Raw genomic sequence first — 22,114 nt, 5'->3', positions numbered from 1 at the left:
TTTCATCATTTTGGGTTTTTACTGGTGGGGGGAGTTAGGGGCATCCCCCATGGCACTGTATGCAACAAATGCCATGTTTTAAAGTTAAGGCACTATCCATGTTTTGCTCATTGATTTTGCAAAAAATCATCCATTTGCCAGATTATTCAAGCTATCAGTGATATTTTAGGGTCATTTTAGCCTCCAAAAAAAGGAGGGAAATCCAGACCTTATTCCTACCAATTTCATTTTTTATGCTTCTACTGGGATTACATTGTTCATGGCCATGTGGATAGTAACATGCATATATTGGTGGAGAAAGTGCAAAATATGATGATTACTGTTCAGATCAAGTATGCATTAGACTAGCCTTTGGCATAACAAACCTGTGGAACTATTATGCACCATCTTCAAGTGTCATCTCAGCAAATTTCAATTGCTTTTGTATTCATCCAAGTGACAAAAAGGTCCATCAAAACTTAATGAATGCAGAACATAACATCTGCAACAGGAATTTAGCAAAAGACAAATAATATTGCTATTTGGCATTCTCTCAAACTCATAACGATACTCTATTGCTCAAAGTGGTATTGAGCCAAGTGAAGCATCAAACAAGTCAGTCTGCAAGTTTCCCTTTCATGTTCTGGGATCTTTGTTAGGCATGATCTTTTTAGGAGTGTATTTTTGGGCAAACTGAAGCTGCTATCCAACTGTAATAAGTGATTAGGGCATTTTTAATTTGCCAAAATCTGGAAGGGGCCAAATTCATCACAATTGCTCAAGAAAATGCTATTATTTGCCATGAAAAATTCAAAACAATTTGAAAAAAAAAATCCAAAAACAACAAAACAACCATAACAGTTTTTGACATGCTGAATATATTCAAGCATACAGATGTGTCTGTGATATTATCTGGTATTTAATCACCTGACAAGGCAGCATCTCAACCATCAAGCAATGGAGAAACAATTAGTGATATACAAAATGCAGGTGAGCAGTATATCTTTATGCAAGCATCAATTTGAAGCTTGAATCTACCCACCTCAAGTTTTTGTTTACCTCAATCATCGGCATAGAATCAACGTTGATAATATGCCGAGGCTTGAGGTGGGTAGATTCAAGCTTCAAATTGATGCTTTTATTAGGGGTTACTTCCAAACTCAGTCAGCCTATGGTGTAGCTGTTCTGCCATCATTTGCCAGTAGTTATGCCTGTAGCCAGGATTTTTACATGATAATTGTGATCTGCATTTTATCAAATAAGCTATTTCAGTTGAAATCCATACACCCCTTATGGAAGACATGACTTGAATCTTCCACACAGGGAGTGTGAATTTCAAATGGGGTTACCTGAATGGGTGACTCCATTTGAAACCTACACCCCGTGTGTGGGAGATTAATGTCATGTTTTCCATAGGGGATGGATTTCAACTGGAATAACCCAATGATTGCAGTATCAACAAAAGTTGAAGTATCTATAATATTTTTCTCTTCTATAGATTGTTTTGAAGAAAACACAATTCATAAGCTTTCCTCGAACAAATGAAACTGTTTACAGTATACAATGTGAGACATTCTGTGTTTAATAATATAATTTCTAGACTTATCAATTTGAATTTGATGTTATATTTCAAATCTGAATGACACCTCTGGATCATGCGATTCCTCAACATATCTATTTATGAAATGAAAATTGTTCATTGTGAAAACTTTGAATATTTGTATCAAACAATTTTTGCTATGGTACCGTTCTCATTTCTCACAATTTGCCCAACTATTTCTGACTGTGTAGTTATCCATATTTAACCTGTCATCTTTCTACAGCCCAGTATGTAGAGCTTCAGAAACAGCACACAGAAGCCATGAAGACAATGCATGAACAGAAGCAACTAGTGAGTCAACTAGAGAGAGATTTACTCAGTGTCAATGCACTTTCTACCATCTATAGAGGAGAGGGAGAGGTATGTACCATTCATAAACACTTCAGAATGGTAACTTTTTGTTAAAAATCACTTTTTAGTCATAAATTCACACTTCTTGCCTTATTTAGTGTCAATAATTAAAATAAATTAACCCTAACAGGACCAAGTACTACAAAATACTACTTGATATATGCGCTGTTCGTGCGTGCATCCCACGTGGTGTGATGATGCAATCGTCCTAAGTGATATATAGGCACGGTTTCGCTGGCCAGCGAAGCCCAAGACCCGTGGCAAGGTGTCGCCGACCCAGTGCTTGGCATTGCGAGGAGTCTCGGGTTCGAATCCCACCCAGAGCAAACAACTTCTTTCTTTGTTTTCTCTCTTTATTCCTTCCTTCTTTCCCTTCCCATTGCGAAAAAGCCCTGAGGGGGTTAGGGTTAGGTAGGCTCGCTTAACCCTCACAGGACCAAGTACTACAAAATACTACTTGATATATGCGCTGTTCGTGCATGCATCCCATGTGGTATGATGACGCAATCACCCCAAGTGATCTATAGGCACGGTTTCGCTGGCCAGCGAAGCCCAAGACCTGTGGCAAGGTGTCGCCGACCCAGTGCTTGGCATGCGAGGGGTCTCAGGCTCGAATCCCACCCAGAGCAAACAACTTGAGGGGGTTAGGGTTAGGGCCAATATCCAAAAATGAACAACACATCCCTGAAATAAAACCCTAAGGGTCCTTTCAAAAAATTTGTACTTTTGTATGTCATGTGTAAATGATTGTGAAGTTACAGAACTTTTATATAATGCATTTCTAGTACTTGACAATCAATTTTGCTGGTTTCATACTGTCATGCCGCTTGCCGCTGAGCGGCGTAACATACACACATTACAGACAAACGGACACAATCAAGGCTTGTGATTGGTTATTAAGTCAAGCCACCTGCGGTAAGTGCCATGAAAGTCTGACAGTTTCAAAACTTATGAGTTGGCAGTTATATGTATTGGAAACATAATCGCAACATTTATTCTATCGTATCTACACAGAGCAAGAACAGTTGGATATCAAATTCAAGGCCATTTACAGTAGGAATTCCAATTGACCTTTTAGGTAAATCCCATAAGCCTTTGCGAGTACACCTAAGAACTCGTCATTCTGATGCGCACATCGTTTATCGAACATCGTTACTGCGCATTGCAAGTCGGCGTGACGTCAAATGACGAGTTCTCAGGTGTACTCGCAAAGGGTTACGGGATTTACCGAAAAGGTCAATTGAATGAACGCAGCTTTCAACAGCTGCACTCAATCCAACCGCGATCCTATATCGTGTATTTCAAACTACAACGCGAACGCATCATCTTGGATACAATGCTAACCAATCATGAGTGCGTTGGCACAGTTACACACGCTGGTGTACATCGCGCAGTGTACGCAAAAAATCGTCACGCTATTGAAAGATGCGTTCATTCAATTGGAATTCCCACTTTAATTTTGATTTCTTCAAAGTTCATGAAATAATGATACAAATATATAAACAATAAATCAATGTTGATCAGCTGGATAATTAACAGTATTAATATTTTGGAATTTGTCTTTCAGGGTCAGGCTACCCCACCGTCAACCAACACAGAAGCTGTGATTGTGGCTGAAGCTGTCAAAGACACAACTGTACCAGGTGAGTTGCTAGGCAACAGTGCTAAGATGAAGGAAAGAAAACAAATATAATGAAGACCTGAAAATGATATGACAATTTCAATATAAATAAAAAAGAAAATTTGAATAAATGTTATTTGATGCTAATCATATTTTATTTCTTGTTCTACCAAATCAAACAAGTAAATCTTTAAATGACATGATCCTGATAATGAGACCCATTCATACTTATTTTACACAAATCAAAAACAAATATGAATCAAATTTGATTGCTGAATATTTTTATCTATTCTCATCTTAGTAAAACAGAGTGGTGATACAGGTGCAGCGGAGTCCTTGCTACCTATTGTATCAAGTCAAAGGGAGAGATTTAGACTACGCAACCAAGAACTAGAAGCGGTAAGCATAGTTTTATACAATAGGGATTTCCCAACCTGAGTTCGTGAGAAGTTCCAGCAATAAATTGGTAAAAATTTACACAGACAAATAAGGGATGAGGTATAGGTATCATACATTGAAACATAATTTGTTATGTATACATACATACATACATAAAGGTATTTATAAAGCGCCTTTAAAATTTATCAAAGCGCTGAACAAGGAGAGAAAGGATGGGGGAAAAAAAGAAACACAGCAGAACAAGAAAGAAGCTAACTGAAAAGGTGAGTTTTCTTCCTGAAAACTGTATATAAAATAAGATAAAAACACTCAAAGATTACAAGCTGGCACACAGGATTAAGTTAATGCTGATCCGCAATTCTTAATACAATATAAAAAACATGGGAAAGTAAAACCACACAGACAGTTATGAAATGATCTGACTATCAAGAAGTGCAGTTATGTTCTATACATGGTTGGAACCCAACCAGTAGATGGTTGCATTATTCAATGGCTTGAGTTATCTATAGTGTGTCTTATCTCAAGTTTTAAAAAAAAATGCCATGTTGGATTTTGCAGTGAATCAATGCATTTACGGGGTTGTGCCGTCAGCATACTGACAAATTAAGCTGCTATGCTTGTGTATATGCCACGTATGATTAGGTTTGCGCATAGGATTCAAATCTACAACTGCAAAATCCAATATGGCGTTACTCTCAACTTTTACAAGAGAGCATTTTTGTGTTTCAATTCTTTTACTTATTTATTGTCTTTTACTTTTAAATTTAGTTAACTGCTTCTTAGACTTGTAAAATGGGTTACATATATTTGCATAATCCTTTCACAACTCAATTTCGCTCAGAATGTCATTTATGACTACAATATCATGCACTGACCCCAAAATGTGAGATTATATAAAACAGGATGGAGGTGTCAAATAAAAAAAAAATACTGAAATACTCCTGATCAAAAAATAGTTTTGAACATTTTATTGCTGGGTAGAGGAGATTTATGCAGCAATTATGTAAAATGAAAGGAGCATTACATCAGGTTAAGTATATAACAACAACAACAACAACAAAACCGCATTTTTATAGCGCCTTACGCATACACCTCAAGGCGCTGAACAAAAGTAAGACAAAAACCAATACATTACTAAAAACCCCTTAATACCTTAATCGTACAGTTTACACATAAATATATATGAAATACACACTGGCATTAATTAAAAGTACACAAGATAATATGTTAAAAACCTGCAGCAGAATATATACAAAGCAGGCTCAATGCACAAAGTCAAAGTTCAAATGATGCAGATTGCACAAAAATAAATTAAAATAAATCATTGTCGAACAGAAATGTCTTCAGAGCCGATTTGAACTGAGATATCAAGTCTATTGCACGGATGTGAGTGGGCAGCTGATTCCATAATTTTGGCGCTGAAACCGAAAAACGCACGATTGCCATATCTATACGCAAGCGTCTGGAACCGAGTGGGGTGGTTTTAGCAGACGTTGACTTGAAGAACGTGGTAGTGAGCGCGTCGGTGTGTAGATGGTAACCAGATCAGTAAGATAAAGAGGTGCAAGTCCGTGGATGATCTTGAATGTCAGAAGAAGAGTTTTAAACATGATCCGCTTTGCATACCGGCAACCAATGGAGTTGGCGAAGAATGGGACTCATGTGGACGCGACCCCTAACACAGGTGACTAGCCGAGCTGCGGCATTTTGGATTCTCTGTAACCTATCAAGTTCGAATTGAGGAAGTCCGTATAACAAGCTGTTGCAGCTATCTAAATGCGAAGTTACAAATGAGTGAACAAGCATTTCAACAGACGCCTGGTCGAGGTATTTTCTTAACTTGCCGATGTTGTAGAGAGCAAACGAGGCACTACGGCAGATGCTGCTTACATGCTGGAACAGAGTCATGTGATCATCAATGATGACGCCCAGATTCCGTGCAGTAGAAGAAGCAGGTACACTTGCATCACCCACACACACTGTGACGCTGTCGGTATCATGAATAAACCGAGAAGTGAGGTGTAAGATCTCGGTTTTGTTGTCATTAAGCATGAGCTTGTTGGTGATCATCCAACTTTTGATGTCACTAATACAACGTTCGATGCGGGCGATGCTGGTGTTTGACTCATCAGATCTGAAGGTAAGGTACACTTGCGTATCATCAGCGTACATCATGCTCTGAAGATCATGTGCTTCAATAATATCATCAATGGGGGACGAATAGAACGAGAAACTCATCGGTCCTATTACTGAGCCTTGAGGTGCTCCATGAATAACTGTCCGTGGGATCGAACGCACTCCATTTACAACAATGCACTGTTTGCGTCCGGTGAAGTACGATGTTAACCAGCGGAAAGCAGTTCCGTTTATACCAAATCGTTCTTTGAAGCGAGTTAGAAGAACATCATGGTCCAGCGTGTCAAATGCCGCCGATAGATCTAACAGTGCAACGACGACATGTTTATGTGTGAGTCCACGGCCCGCAGAATGTCGTTGGTAACACGCACAAGAGCAGTTTCAACACTATGATGCTTGCGATAGGCCGACTGATGCTTAGCATGAAGTCCATTTTCAGCAACATAGTGTTGGAGTTGTTGGACAGCAACCCGCTCAAGAGTCTTGAATAAGAACGGTAAGTTGGAAATGGGACGATAGTTATTGAGTTCGTCTCTATCGAGGTTGGGCTTCTTCAGCAGAGGTCTAACGAGAGCTTCTTTCAGCACAGATGGAATATCACCATTACAGAGAGATGCGTTGATGATCTTCGTGATAATAGGCACAATGACATCTAAAAGTTCCGGTGAAGCAAGCACGCGAGTTGGCATAGGATCAAGAGCACAAGACGATTTCGAAGAATCCATAATGATCTTACGCACTGGCTCATTGGAGATTGGTTGGAATTCTTGAAAGCTAGCAGTACAAGAGTCTTGTAGGTCGATGGACATAGGAGGTGGTTCAGCATCATCAAGTTTTTGGCGGATCTTGTCTATCTTTGTGTCAAAGAAGTCATGGAACTGGTGGCTCAGTGACTCCAAAGAGTCATGAGATGGGAGAGCATCAGAAGTCTTAATCAGTAGAAAGTTTATCGACGATGCGAAAGAGTTGCTTTTGATTAGCAGCAGCAAATTGTTCTTGATAATGCTCAGTCTTAGCTTTATCGAGAGACATTTGATATTCAGTGCATGTTGCTCGAAAAGCATCCTTGTCCACCTGCAAACCAGATTTCATCCACTTTCTTTCTGCTTGGCGCTTTTCCCTCTTTTTATCACGCACTCTATCAGTGTACCATGGCGCATGAGGGCAGGGAGATATCGTGCGCTCAACCTCGGGGGCGTGCTTGTCCAAAAGTTCGCGAAGGGTTTTATTGTAGTTTTCAACAAGAGAAGTGACGTCCACTACAATCATTCTCAGTCATATTCGAAAGATCTGAGGAAAGAATGTCTGTGCGAAGATCTTGATAATTGATGTGTGGAGCGGTCTATATGTCACAGACTGCTTGCTTAACTTTGGTCGTGAAATGTCAAGTTCATCTAACAGCTGAGTGATCTGATTTAGTGCCGTGGTTCACATAGGGATTAACAACAAGAGCTTCGGTGTCACGCGAAATTATCAGATCAAGCGTGTGACCCTTCTTGTGCGTGCTTCCCGAAATATGTTGTTTGAGACCAGCAGATGTGAGGATGCTGAGGAAACGAGATGCGTCACGGTCGTTATAGTCGTCGACATGGAAATTAAAATCTCCTGCTATTACTAGGCGACCAGGATACACAGCTATTGTTTCAAGCAGCGAGGAAAATTCATCTAAAAACTGATTTGTAGTGAGACGATTCTCCTTTGACGGCGGTGGGCGATAAATGGAGATCAGTCTGAATTGCGAATGATCTGTTGATGTGATGAGCAAATCAACACATTCAAATGATTTGAAAGCGGGAACATCATTAGCTTTGATATCAAATTCTCTGCGGTAGATAACGCAAATGCCGCCACCTTTCTTCCAATCCTTGGTGCAGAAAAAATATCATAGCCCGGAAGAGTAGCTTTGAAATCAGCAATAGAATGATTGTCTCTATTATCACCCGTTTGCCAACTTTCAACGACGCTTAAAATGTCAAGTTTCAGCGATATTATTAGATCGCATAGATGAGTGGTTTTATTCTTGATTGATCGTGAGTTCCAAGAAGCAAACTTTGTCCTCAGTTTATTCGATCTATTTGAGCATGATATCTTATGAAGATTGTGGTGATTAACTGTTCTTAGCAACGATCGGTTGTTGGTGACGCTTTCCGTTGTTACCCGATTGGAAGTCACAACATTAATAGGTCTTTGTTTATGACGTCCACCCCTACAGCCTTGTTTTGTTCTCTTTGCAATTTTCAAGTCTTTAAGAGAGTTCCATAGTGTTTTGCTGAGTGGCTTGTTTATCACACCTTTCCGCAAATTGTAAAGCGAGTCCTTTCCGTAGAGAAATGGTCTCATGATGTGGCAAAGTGCAAAATACTTAGTTCAAATGCACACAAATGATCAAAATTTGGCACAGTTGACAGTACATAGTGATAGTGCATACAAGATGATAAGCTATGATAATGATGCTGGCATATACAACTATAAACAAACTTGTACAAGAGTCACCAAACATCTATATAATAATACTGGTTGACCGCTTGGTAATAGTTTCATAGTAAAACATGACATGATATTAATGTCTCAAGCCTAATGTATTTATAACTTTACAATTTTGCAGGAGAGTCGACAGCAGCAACAACAAGTTCAGATCCTGAGGAATGAAGTGGATAACCTGAGATCAGATAATGTCAAGTTATATGAGAAGATTAGATTCCTACAAAGCTACCCATCATCAAAGGTAAAGAACTTGGCTCTTCATCTTGTCAGGGCTTGAAAAAATGTTTTATTTCCTGGGAAGGAAACTAAATTTCCCACAATTTTCCTCCAAATACCAGAATTTCCCTCCAAACACCAACATTTCCTGAGAAGGAGCTTCCCAAATTCCCCAATTTTCGAGCCATGCATCTTGTATTGGAAGAATCTACTTACTAATATGTGGACAGGGCTAATCCATTTAAAGTCCACACCCCCAGTTGAATATCTTAACCTAAAATGTATAGAACTCAGCTCTTCATCTTGTACTGGAATTGATCTGCTTACGAATGTGCAGGCATAGGGCCAATCCAAAAAAGGGAGGGAGAGAGAAGGGGTTGACAGCCCAAGTCTTTGTTGAGGTCCAGATTGGCGGCTGGGATATAAATGGCCTCCTTCACTCACCTCTGTTTGGGTCCGAGTCTAAAATGTGCACTTCTTCCAATTAATTGTTTTCACTTCCCTCTCAGTAAAAACTGGAATATTTTGAACTTTTATCCTCTGGAGTTCTGGAATTTTTATTTTTTACGGTGCCTGTAATATCTTGACAAAATACATGTATTTTGAAGACTTGAATTTGCTATCTCCAATAAAAAGTTTCTGATCATCATGAGAGATTGCAATACCCCAAGGGTTTCTGACATCTGTGGTCACACATCCCATGTACACTCTTCCTGCTGCATACTTATATATAGCCTTTGGATCACCCTGATTCATCACAAACACATCATCTTTTGTACTACAGCAGACATGCGTGGGTTTCCATTCAGTGACTTCAGGAGGAGGCTCAATGGTGTGGAGACATTTGCCTGTATAGTCTAATAATTGAAGTGTGTATTCACCATCTGCAATAACAATCTCTTCTTTAGATGTTACAGCAAGAGTCTGTGGTGAAATGGGTGTTTCAAAGCAGTCTTGGCCTGTCCCATCAGGAGAATGGATTGATATTGTATTAATTGGCTCATCCAACATCCTATATTTATACATTCCTAATATAATGTGCCCATTTTTATCTACAGTAACTGCATCTGCTGTATATAATTCATTTTCTACATTTGTTTCAAATTCATTAAGTAACATGTACTTCTTATTGTAAAGCTTGCAAGAATTGGAAGTAGGGAACACAAATACATCACCAGCAGTGATGCTTATACATGTAGAAGATAGCCGAAATGTATGTTGTATGGCACCAGATAAAGTATACACTTGAACCTTTGAGCGAATCGAAGAGTAACGAGATGATGTTGGTACCACCATCTTTCCATCTGAAGTTACTGCAATTCCTCTTGGAGAATCAGATACAGATACCTGTCCTATTTGCTTCCATTGGTAACCAACCACACAAGTAAACACTGGCATTGGAACATTGGGTGTGAAGTGATGCAGATTTTCATCTATCTTATTGACCTCAAGGTCAATAACCTTTTGAAAAGAACATGACATGTCAGAAGTACAGTTTGATACAATTTCAGAATTAGATCCTGTTGCTACCGAATGTTCACCTTGTTCTTTGATGCTGTTGATTTCCATCATTTTCCCATTCAGACAGTATTTTATTTCAGCAAGCTTCTTGATATGCTCTGTCTTCAACCTATCAACATCACTTGTAGCCCTTTTGAATACATTTTCTACCTTTTGCACATAATAATTTTTCCGCGAGTTGAGTTCACATATGATTTTATCAGCAGAACTGATAATCTCCTCTTCAATCTCTTCAATTTCTCGTTTTTTCGTTGTACATTTCTTCAATTTGTCCTTTAACATGTTTAATCCAGTTAGCTTGTAATCAGCTGCTTGCTGCAGAGTAATCGTATCATGATCACGACACCACTGTTTTGAGTCATTACAGTCTTTGCAGATGGGTTTGTCACAAGTTTCGCAGTAGAACTTCTGTTCCACATTATCATGCTCTGTACAGTACTGTTCTTTACCACTTGTTTTCCTAGACAACATGTCTGCTCCTGTCAAGACCGTATGGCTCTTATTGCCTTTCCATGCTTCATGAATATTGTGACAAGACTGACACAAGTAATGCTTGCAGTCCAGACAGTACACAGCAGCTGTTTTTTCTGGTTCCTCACAATTGTCACATAGCTTTGATGAAAGATCTTCTTTTACCTGTGTTAAATATAAATGAAAGTTTGATATAGATTTACAAGTAAATTTTGTATAAATATTCCTACCACTTGTATAGGTCTATCATGATTGCTGTGTTTCGGTGCCAATGAATCATTCATCAGCATGGTAAAATGCAACACTGATAAGGCCAAAAATGACAGAGTGTATTGTACCTAATAAATACGTGGGGTAGAATTGTTTGCAAGGGTGTTTATTTGAAGCAACTTTTCAATGGAAAAAGCTTTAAAAATGTGATCATGTGTATGAATAAAGCCCCTTTTTGTGGAAACTTGGAAAACTCTAAATGGGCAATCTCTCTAAATGTATTATATCTCACCGATAATACAGGGTCAAAATGATGCAAACCGGGAAATGTTTTTTTGTCTTTGCCACTGAAATTTTTATTTTGCCTCCCCCCCACCAAGAAAGCTGGCTACACTCCTGCACACAAGAACAATTTTTTCAAAATATGTCTTGTATATCATAAAAATATTTTGAATCCTGCATTTAACCCATTGTAAATGTAAATTGGGTTGTTCCATTTGCAATTCACACTCATCATGGATAAGATTTAGATAAAGTCTTCCACAGAGGGAGTATGTGTTTCAAATAGATAATGGGGTGATTTCAATGTAAAATACTCACTCCAGTTGTGGAAGGTTTAGGCAAAGCCATACACAGGGGAAGTATGGACTTCAAAATAATTAACACTAGCCAATTCCATTTGAAAAACATACACCCTCTGTGGAAGTCTTTTCTTTAATTAGGGATGTGTAGACCAGTGGGCTTTTCCATTTGAAATTCATACACTCCCTATGGTAGACATGACCCTAATCACCCACATAGGCACATTCAGGTAGCTCCATTTGAAATTCACACTCCCTGTGTGGGAGATTCACCTCATGTCTTCCATGGGGGTGTATGGAGTTCAAGTGGAATAGCCCATTATGTGTCACATACCTTCTCCATGTTGAGTGTGTCCTGTAAGCTATTAACCAGGAAGTGAGCTGGAAATCCTTCAATCCCTTTTGCTGGTATTGGAGTTTGTCTCATACAGTTTGGACAAGTCAATACTTTGGAGTCATCCTTCATATTTGTCTTTGCCCATCTTACTAAACATTCCTCACAAAACGAATGGAGACATGGTAGTCCACGCGGGTTCTTGTAAGGCTCAAGACAGATGCCGCACTGAAGAAAGTTCTCGTCTATTTTTTCGGCTAATGAACTAGCCATAACATGACAGATAATATGAAGTAATCAATGCAGTGCTAGCCAACCACTGTGATCCTGTTATAATATCACAAGTAGTATAGCAAGCTAGCAACAGTTCTGTTTGGTAACTATGGTTACTGCATGCATATGAGATATATCTTTTTCTTTCTGTTATGGCTCATTAATTCTGTTTTACTTTGCCAGGGTCTAGCTATATTACCACACATACACAAGAAAGTCACGCCTCCCATGCATGTACGAAGTTCATGCAATATGAGTGTTCAAGTTCATCAGACTTTAATGTGGTGTCATAAATGTGGCATGTTGCCAAGGTGTTTATCATATGGATGGAAGTTAGTGTCAGTATGGCATGATCAGGAAGAGTCAGATCTGAGAATATTTTTGTGATATAACATTTAATTTAAATTTCTTGTACTGACATTGATACTTACTAATGTGTAGACAAAGCTGATTCATTTAAATTCCACACTCCATTTTGCAAGTATCGTCCACAGGGGAGTATGAATTTCAAATATTAACCAACTCTATTTGAAACTCATCCTACCTCTATGGAAGCTGCCTAATGTGTTATTTCAAATTCATAGTGTGGATTTTAAATGAAATTATAGCCCAAATGTATGGGGAAGAGGTTGAGATTTTTGAAAATTGAGATTTATTATAGCACAAGACACTGTATTTAATATTGATAGTGAAGAGGTTTTTGACCATTTATTTTCCTGGGTTTATGTACAGCAGCAAGGAGAATCGTGTATATACATTGGTCATATTGCAATTATCTAGGAGCATACTGGCTTAGTGGTTAAAACCATTATTGGTTAATTTTTTTTTTTTTTCCTTGATATTTTGGCATATGTAATGTTTACACATGTCGCAATTTAACTGAAATAGAATCAGCCAAATTTGTTGTGTTTATAGGACTACAGAACAATTTCAAATTGATGTCATAATTATGACATTGAATCCTCCATAAAGCTCCATGTTAAACGGTCAAGATAGCCAGTGGGGTTTCTTTCATTTTACCTCAGCTTCAAATGATCAGAAATCCTTACTGACAGCTATTGCTAATATTATTTCATAATTTTTGGTAAAGAATAAAAAAATTGAAATTTGACAGAATTCATACATTATGGCTTTAAGTGATCTGACCTGTAATCATAGGGTCATGGGTTAGAGTCGCATTGCAATCAATGTATTATGTCGTAGGGCAAAGCTCATAATCCTGTTTGCTTCACTTCATCCAAGTTTAAATGAGTACCGGCTTTTGCTGGGAAGGTTAACAGTATTTCTGTACATGTCAGCAGGAGTGCTGACCCCAATTTGCTTAGAAAGAAAGATGGACATGTCAGCCTGTAATGTAGGCATACACCTTAACCTTTACGCAGTCAAGCATATCTGCCTGTATATAAGTGATATAATGTGCATTCTTACAAATTTTGCTATCTATTTGTGCCTATTTTCGATTAATTGTTTTCACTTTCGTCTCATTGACACTGGAATATTTTGAACTTTTATCCATTGAAGTTCTTGAATATTCCCTTTTATGATGCCTGGAATATCTTGATGACATAGTTTGACTTGTCTTTTCTATCTCCAACAAAGAGTTTCTGATCATCATGAGAGAGAGCAATACCCCATGTGTAACTGACTTCTGTGGTCACACATCCCATGTACACTCTTCCTGCTGCATACTTATATATAGCCTTTGGATCACCCTGATTCATCACAAACACATCATCTTTTGTACTACAGCAGACATGCGTGGGTTTCCATTCAGTGACTTCAGGAGGAGGCTCAATGGTGTGAAGATGTTTGCCTGTATAGTCAAATAATTGAAGTGTGCATCCAATTGCAAAATTATTTGCAATAACAATCTCCTCTTTAGATGTTACAGCAAGAGTCTGTGGTGAAATGGATGGTGCAAAGCAGGCTTGGACTCTCCCATCAGGAGAATGGATTGATATTGTATTAGTTGGCTCAGTCAATATAAATTTATGCATTCCTAATATAATGTGCCCATTTTTATCTACAGTAACTGCATCTGCTGTACATAATTCATTACGTACATCCCTTATTTCTAGTTCTTTAAGTAACTTGTACTTGTTACTGTAAAGCTTACATGAATTGGAAGTAGGGAACACAAATACATCACCAGCAGTGATACTTATACATGAAGAAGATAGCTGAAATGTGTGTAGTATGTTGCCAGACAAAGTATACACTTGAACCTTTGAGTTTGAGAAACAACCTGATGATGATACCACCATCTTTCCATCTGAAGTTACTGCAATTCCATTTGGAGAATCAGATACAGATATCTGACCTATTTGCTTCCATTGGTAACCAACCACACAAGTAAACACTGGCATTGGAACATTGGGTGTGAATTTATGCAGGTTTTCATCTACCTCATTGACCTCAAGGTCAATGACCTTTTGAAAGGAACATGACATGTCAGATGTGCAGTTGGACACAATTTCTGAATTGGAACCTGTTGCCACCAAATGTTCACCTTGTTCTTTGATGCTGTTGATTTGCATCATTTTTCCATTCAGACAGTATTTTATTTCAGCAAGCTTGTTGATATGCTCTGTCTTCAACCTGTCAACATCACTTGTAGCACTTTTAAAGACATTTTCTACCTCTTGTACATAAACCACTTTCCTTGTGTTGAGTTCACATTTGATTTCATCAGCAGAACTGATAATCTCCTTTTCAATCTCCTCAATCTTATCTATAGCATCTTGAACTTCTTCTTTCTTCTGATTACATTTCTTCATTTGGTCCTTTAATCCAGTCAGCTTGTTGTCAGCTGCTTGCTGCAGAGTAACTGTATCATGATCACGACAGTGCTGTTTTGAGTCAATACAGTTTTGGCAGACGGGTTTGTCACAAGTTTTGCAGTAGAACTTCTGTTCCACATTATCATGCTCTGTACAGTACTGTTCTTTACCACTTGTTTTCCTAGACAACATGTCTGCTCCTGTCAAGACCGTATGGCTCTTATTGCCTTTCCATGCTTCATGAATATCGTGGCAAGACTCACACAAATAATACTTGCAGTCCTGGCAGTATACAGCCGCTGCTTTGTCTGGTTCTTCGCATTGGTCGCATGACTTTGCTGAGAGGTCTTTTACCTGTGGAAAATAGAAATTAACAAAAATGAATGTTTGATATATGAGGGTCATTCAAAAACTTCTACCTCCGTCATCACATCTCTGTTATCTTACGTGCCAGGAAATTGATTCCCCGATGTCGTATTTTATATCGTACTGGTCTATCTCGATTTCGCGAACGGTGACGTGACTTTAGACGCATCACATACTGGTCTATCTCGATATCTTGAGATAGACCAGTATGAAATGCACTTTAAATATGATATCGGGAAATTAACTAGTTCACATCATCATCATCATCAGCCGTATTCAGCCCAGAACTACAACTTAAGTGTATAGTTTTAAGCAATATTGAATATGTAAATATAATTCAAGATTCCACTTAAATAAATCTGTTAAGTATATGCTTTAATTTAAAACCCTTTTCATGAATATCCATAGTCTAATTAATTTATAGAAAGGTAAACTTAATACAATGAATTTATGATTTTCAATTGCGATTTTCTAGAAATGCATGTTTTTTCAAGATCAGTATGTGAAATAGGTATTTTGTAAAAATCATAAATAGTTCAATTTTAACATTTTATAACTAATTATTTAGGAAATATTGAGGTCTGTAATTTGTTGAATTGGAAGAGCTCCATAAAAAAGAACTATATACTAATTTTCTCAGAAAAGTCAAAAATTGAAGAAGACCAGTATGTGATGCACCTGATGATCTGTCAATGGTTAATAGTATGTACATACACAAGGGCTATTCTTCATAAAATCTATTAAAATAGCCCCTGTGATCAAAAAAGTATTTTGAGCCCTGCATTTAGTCTGCTGTAAATTGTATCAGCCAAGAAAAACATGAAAATCATGTGTCACATACCTTCTCCATGTTGAGTGTATCCTGTAAACTGTTAACCAGGAAGTGAGCTGGAAATCCTGCAATCCCCTCTGCTGATATTGGAGTTGGTCTCATACAGTTTGGACAAGTCAATACCTTGGAATCATCCTTCTTATTTGTCTTCGTCCATCTTGCTAAACATTCCTCACAAAATGAATGGAGGCAGGGTAATGCACGCGGGTTCTTGAACGGTTCAAGACAGATGCCGCACTGTAGAAAGTTCTCATCTATTTTTTCCGCTAATGAACTAGCCATAACATGATGGATAGTGAGATCACAGCTTAAATGAAGGCAGCGCTAATCATGACCATATCACAAAATCGAGTTTTAGTCTTAGCAATGCAATATTATCTTTGATGGCAAGGAATTTGATTTGTTTGCCTCACTCCACTTAGGTATAATGAGGAGCAGTCAGTGAAACATGTGCTGAGAGGTTGTGTTCAAACCACTGTGCTGAAACATTGTGTTCAAACCACTGTGCTGAGACATTGTGTTCAAACCATTGTGATCTTACAAGTACACTGTAGTAGTGTAGCAAGTTGGCAACAGAAAAGTTCTATGCTGATACAGTTCTGTAAACTTACTGTACTTCAAGTCCTGGAAATGTTTTTACCCATTTTGTGCTGGAGAGAAGGCAAAACTCACCATAGAGTCGTCCACAAAAATGATCCGAATTGGTAGCAATTCCACAGTGTATTGGTCTTATACATGTAGGATGCAGTTGTATAGTTATTCCCAATTTACATTGTTTGGTTACTGTGTGCACATGACCCTGAGTGAACAATGGTCCAATATTTTATTTCAAAATACAAAAAGACACCCACAGATTTATATTATTATTTCTGTTATGGCTCATTAATTCTGTTTTACTGTACCAGGGTCTAGCTGTACCACACGTCATACAGGAACACCTCTCATGCAGTTCATGCAATATGAGTGCAAGATATGTTCAAGTTCATCAAACTTTAATTTGATGTCATCAATGAAGCATGCATGTTGCCAAGGTGTTATCATGCGTGGAAGTTAGTGTCAGCATTGCACTACTACTACTGCTACTACTACTTCTATGATATGTTCAGGAAAGAAGTGTCAGATTTGAGAATATTTTTGTGATAACATAGTTCAATTCTAATTTTCCAATTCAACTATATTTTTGTAATTAAATAAAAAGAAAACACCAGACAACAGAAGGTGAATTAAAATGATTATGGAAGAAATGACTAAATGGCCAGTTAAGGCCAGCTCTACATGCTGGGTTTTGCTGGCCATAGGCTTGAACATAAAAAGTCCAAGTTTTGAGATATTTTCTCACAATTTCAAAAGAGTTATCTCAAGAACCACTGAACCAATACTAGGCTTGTTTGTACTCATTTTAACATATTTTTCATACCGATTCCAAATGTGGTCATGAACATTTACAATTCTTTAATTTTTAAATTAAAAAAAAAATTAACTTGTCGTCTGCAGTTGACACCCGCATGGATAGTTAACATCCCGTTTCATTCATAAGACTAAAACAAGTAGACTATTACAAAAGACACAAAACAGGCACTGTTTCAAATTTATTTATTTATTTCTGTCGAAAAACAGAGTTCCAGCAGACATGATGCGACAGAGATGTGATATTCCAGCCAGTATGAGGAGAGACTAGACCCATTCAATTCATTACCATGTATTTTGTTTTCTATCACAGAGTTCCAGCAGACACGATGAGACAGAGAAGCGATATTCCAGCCAGTATGAGGAGAGGCTAGACCCATTCAATTCATTCAGTAGAAAAGAAAGACAAAGAAAGTACATGAATCTAAGTCCATTTGATAAAGCCACTCTCAGCATGGTAAGTATATATGCATGCTATGATGCAATAAACTAATCAATCTGATCAATCAAGTGATAAATCAATCAAACAAGCAAGCAAATAAGCAAGTGATCATGAGTAATCAGGCAATCAATCATTCAATATGCATCAATTGAACAATCAATATCGATTGTTAAATGTATCAATCAATCAATCAATTAAATCTTATTATGAACCAGTCAAACCTGATGGTGAACTAGACCAGTGCACAGTAAAGTTGTTATGATTATAGGAAAACTTGGCCAAATCTTGCATCCTGTACATTTCATGTACGCATTTTGGCTAATAGTGCTAGTGTACACATGCATGTTTTTAGAGGGAGTAGGGAGTGAATTGAATTGATGTCTCTTCTAGCTCTATTTTTGCTTGGTCAATGTTCCATTTGCAGTATGCTGAAATGAAAAAGCATGCCTTTTGTGACTTTTACACTTATCTTCTACCTGAGTGTCTTTTACACCTACCAAATGTTTTTGAAGACTACATAATAGTATCATAATGTGTGACCTGCCGCAACAAATGAGTATAATGTCGCAAGATGGTAGTTTCAAGACATCCAGGCTGACTGAGTTGATGGCTTTGTTTGCCATGCATGCCCCCATTCACAAAGGAAACAAAGACCACCAACGCAGTAGCCAGGGCATTTCGAAACTACTGACTTAATGCTCATTTCGTGGTGGCAGGTCATATATTGATATTTTCTATATATGTCACTCTGCCTATTTACTTTGATATAAATAAAAATGAAATTATTTTATCTCTACATCTTATACAGAGTCGCATTGTACTGGGTAACAAGATAGCAAGGACCATAGCACTACTCTACTTAATATTCCTCCATATCATGGTGTTCCTTGTGTTGTATAAGATGGCCTATACATCAGCTTGTAAGAGAGACATGGCCTCAGAATGTGTGCACAGGTATGTATAGTGATTGGCAAGTCTATTTCTTGTCTTGTATAAGATGGCCTATACATCAGCTTATAAGAGAGACATGGCCTCAGAATGTGAGCACAGGTATGTATAGTGATTGGCAAGTCTATTTCTTGTCTTGTATAAGATGGCCTATACATCAGCTTGTAAGAGAGACATGGCATCAGAATGTGTGCACAGGTATGTATTGTGATTAGCGAGTCTATTTCTTGTCTTGTATAAGATGGCCTATACATCAGCTTGTAAGAGAGACATGGCCTCAGAATGTGTGCACAGGTATGTATAGTGATTGGCAAGTCTATTTCTTGTCTTGTATAAGATGGCCTATACATCAGCTTGTAAGAGAGACATGGCATCAGAATGTGTGCACAGGTATGTATTGTGATTAGCGAGTCTATTTCTTGTCTTGTATAAGATGGCCTATACATCAGCTTGTAAGAGAGACATGGCCTCAGAATGTGTGCACAGGTATGTATAGTGATTGGCAAGTCTATTTCTTGTCTTGTATAAGATGGCCTATACATCAGCTTGTAAGAGAGACATGGCATCAGAATGTGTGCACAGGTATGTATAGTGATTGGCAAGTCTATTTCTTGTCTTGTATAAGATGGCCTAAACATCAGCTTGTAAGAGAGACATGGCATCAGAATGTGTGCACAGGTATGTATAGTGATTGGCAAGTCTATTTCTTGTCTTGTATAAGATGGCCTATACATCAGCTTGTAAGAGAGACATGGCATTGGAATGTGTGCACAGGTATGTATAATGATTGGCAAGTCTATTTCTTGTCTTGTATAAGATGGCCTATACATCAGCTTGTAAGAGAGACATGGCATTGGAATGTGTGCACAGGTATGTATAGTGATTGGCAAGTCTATTTCTTGTCTTGTATACGATGGCCTATACATTTAGATCTGACATTTACCCTTTTTATTTGTCTTTGCATCATTTCAGCTTCCAAGAACACATGCATCAGTTCCATCCAGGAGACCATGGGGCTGATCACATAGGTGATAATGTAGGAGGCGGACTACTACCAGGATGACGACACTAATTGGATGTATTGTCTTATCAGTATAACTATGTTGGACAAAAGGACACCAAATGCTCAGATAATGCACTTTAAAAAATACTCTTTTAAAATTTTCTGATAATTTGCAACCCTTGTCATTGAAAAAAAATTGCTCCACTATTTGAATATTTGAAAGTAGATAGTTTAATTATTAAAAGGATGACTTGAAATATACATTATTTAGCTGAGAAAATATTATTTGAAACTTGAATATCTATTATGATTCTTATCAGCTAAAGAGCAGTGCACCTCTATTTTTTAAGAACTTTTTTATTCTAATATATACCTTTCTTCAGTCAGTAATTTAGAATTTGTTTTTATTGTATCTCTAAATGTAATGATGAGAAGTATATAAAAGTATACATTTTCAGAAAGGAAATGATGCAAGGAATTCAACTAGCATAACATATTCCTGCAAAAATTAACAGTTTTTGAGAAAATCTCAAAATTTGGTTTTACTTTACTGACTCGAGGAAGGTATATGAACCATAGTAATTGAAAGCAGTAAGTTAAAAACCAAGTGTCTTAAGTCTTTTGACAATTATTTGAAGGAAACATCTGAAATAGCGTAGATAATTTCTTTACTTCTGAACCAAATTGAAGGAATTGTGCATTTGTAACTAGCTACTATTGAGTCCAAGGCAACAAATATTAATTCATTCAGTGCAGAAGCTTTAAAACAAAGGAAACGAGATCCAGTATTCTGTAAAACAATTTGCACCATCCAAATTGTGGTGTTCATTTTAAATGTTAGTTGTCACTCATTACTCTCGCATATCTCATTTATTTACAGTATATTTAGCTACTTTTCACAATTTCTTTAGTGACATATAATGTAATTTCCGTCTCTCTCTACTAGGTTTTGAAAGTGATGGCTTTTTTAAAGTATCTTGGATGAGTGAGAAGAATAGATGTGATTTGACATTTCTTACAATGATATTCCATTAAATTCATGTCACAGCAGAGTAAATTTCAAAAGAATAGACACAAATTAAGCACAAGCCATAAGGCACAAGGCATAGCGTGATATTTTTGTGGCATTTATTTTGTTTGGAACAGTTTGAATGTTTCATGTATTAGCAGTGACAAACAGTTGCACATTTAAAGCCTGTGGATAAAATATATTTTTGCAGGCTTTAAAATGTGCGGTTCTGAAATTAATGTGTGAAAATAGAAGCCTTGCGAAAATTTCCCAGTATACTTTATAACCGTTCTCCCCCTGTTGTAATCAATAAATAATTTCTAAAGCTTTGACCTAGAGATCCTGGGTTTTATTTCAGGATGACCTGATATTTTGTTTTTAATTTGCTGTCCTTATGTGTGTGGAAATGTAGTTTGTTTTAAATATATGCATTTTAGACTTCAAGGAGGATGGTTTGATCAACACCCTTGTCCTCATTTTTTATCCATCAAACATAGAGTTTGGAATAGACAAATCAGATTCCTCAATGGCAGCCATTAAAGTGGGCCATCCCACCTGAAATGTGTAATGATGCAGGCTTTGCAGAAATTTTAAACGGTGTTCCATCACCTGTGTGACAAAAGGATGCTGAAAGTTTACAATGCAATACAATATAAGATTGATTTTGAAGCAGCGCTTTTCCACCCGATTGGCCAGGTATAACACCAGTTTGGTGCAGATGGCACCCAGTAATGGCGGAATGAATTCTGACCAATACTTGGTTCATTGGTTTGGTCTATACATGGAAAGCCGACAATATTTTTCTTTCAACCTGTGATATAGGGCTGAAATGTTTTGTTTGCAAGCCAATGTTTCTAAATTTGGTTAACCCATTTATTATACTAACAGTATTTCTGCTCATATCAGAAGGGACTGGAGTACCAGCAAGGTGGGGAGTGGGTGACAATTGGTCAGGCAACCAAGAAGCAGACACGCTATGAAATTGACCACCCTCCTTTAAAGTGATTTAAGGCATATATAGGTTATAAGGGGAAGCATTGTAAGATAGTAGAAATATAAATATATTTATTTTGAAATTCTATACCATAATAGTAGTGTTCTGTGTAATACTGACTGTACACTTTGTATATAATAAAGATATGGGATTGCAT

The 22,114-nt window shown here is 37.5% G+C and overlaps 2 protein-coding genes across 4 annotated transcripts in view; one reads left to right on the top strand and one right to left on the bottom strand.

The window, feature by feature from the left end:
* LOC140165147 (protein CASP-like) overlaps positions 1 to 21,098 on the top strand; it is an 85,696-nt gene extending 64,598 nt beyond the window's left edge. For 2 of the 3 annotated variants that reach the window (XM_072188587.1, XM_072188586.1), the window contains exons 12-18: positions 1,803 to 1,939; positions 3,498 to 3,573; positions 3,853 to 3,950; positions 8,692 to 8,811; positions 17,875 to 18,018; positions 18,812 to 18,957; positions 19,924 to 21,098. In XM_072188587.1, coding sequence (XP_072044688.1) covers positions 1,803 to 1,939; positions 3,498 to 3,573; positions 3,853 to 3,950; positions 8,692 to 8,811; positions 17,875 to 18,018; positions 18,812 to 18,957; positions 19,924 to 20,014 — 812 coding nt within the window. In that variant the 3' untranslated portion in view covers positions 20,015 to 21,098. Of the gene's footprint in view, positions 1 to 1,802; positions 1,940 to 3,497; positions 3,574 to 3,852; positions 3,951 to 8,691; positions 8,812 to 17,771; positions 18,019 to 18,811; positions 18,958 to 19,923 lie in introns of those variants that run through there. The other variant, XM_072188588.1, reaches the window with a different exon arrangement.
* On the bottom strand, positions 8,805 to 16,894 carry LOC140164165 (uncharacterized). Its single transcript, XM_072187407.1, has 4 exons — positions 16,164 to 16,894; positions 13,716 to 15,310; positions 11,904 to 12,168; positions 8,805 to 10,943 (listed from the first exon to the last, which is right to left on the bottom strand). The coding sequence occupies exons 1-4, from the start codon at positions 16,434 to 16,436 to the stop codon at positions 9,351 to 9,353; spliced, it is 3,726 nt and encodes a 1,241-aa protein (XP_072043508.1). The 5' UTR covers positions 16,437 to 16,894; the 3' UTR covers positions 8,805 to 9,350.
* Positions 21,099 to 22,114: the final 1,016 nt, after the last annotated feature.

This window comes from Amphiura filiformis, chromosome 11, assembly GCF_039555335.1.
Source record: "Amphiura filiformis chromosome 11, Afil_fr2py, whole genome shotgun sequence".
NCBI lineage: Eukaryota > Metazoa > Echinodermata > Ophiuroidea > Amphilepidida > Amphiuridae > Amphiura > Amphiura filiformis.
This window is presented reverse-complemented; position numbering and strand designations above follow the sequence as displayed.

Excerpts from the sequence above, each read along its gene's own strand:
- LOC140164165 (XM_072187407.1), bottom strand. The coding sequence starts at position 16,436 with ATGGCTAGTTCATTAGCGGAAAAAATAGATGAGAACTTTCTACAGTGC. Across the intron at positions 15,311-16,163 it reads ATACACTCAACATGGAGAAG|GTAAAAGACCTCTCAGCAAA; the intron begins GTATGTGACACA and ends TATTTTCCACAG. Across the intron at positions 12,169-13,715 it reads AAGATATTCCAGGCATCATA|TTCATTAGCCGAAAAAATAG; the intron begins AAAGGGAATATT and ends TGTTATGGCTAG.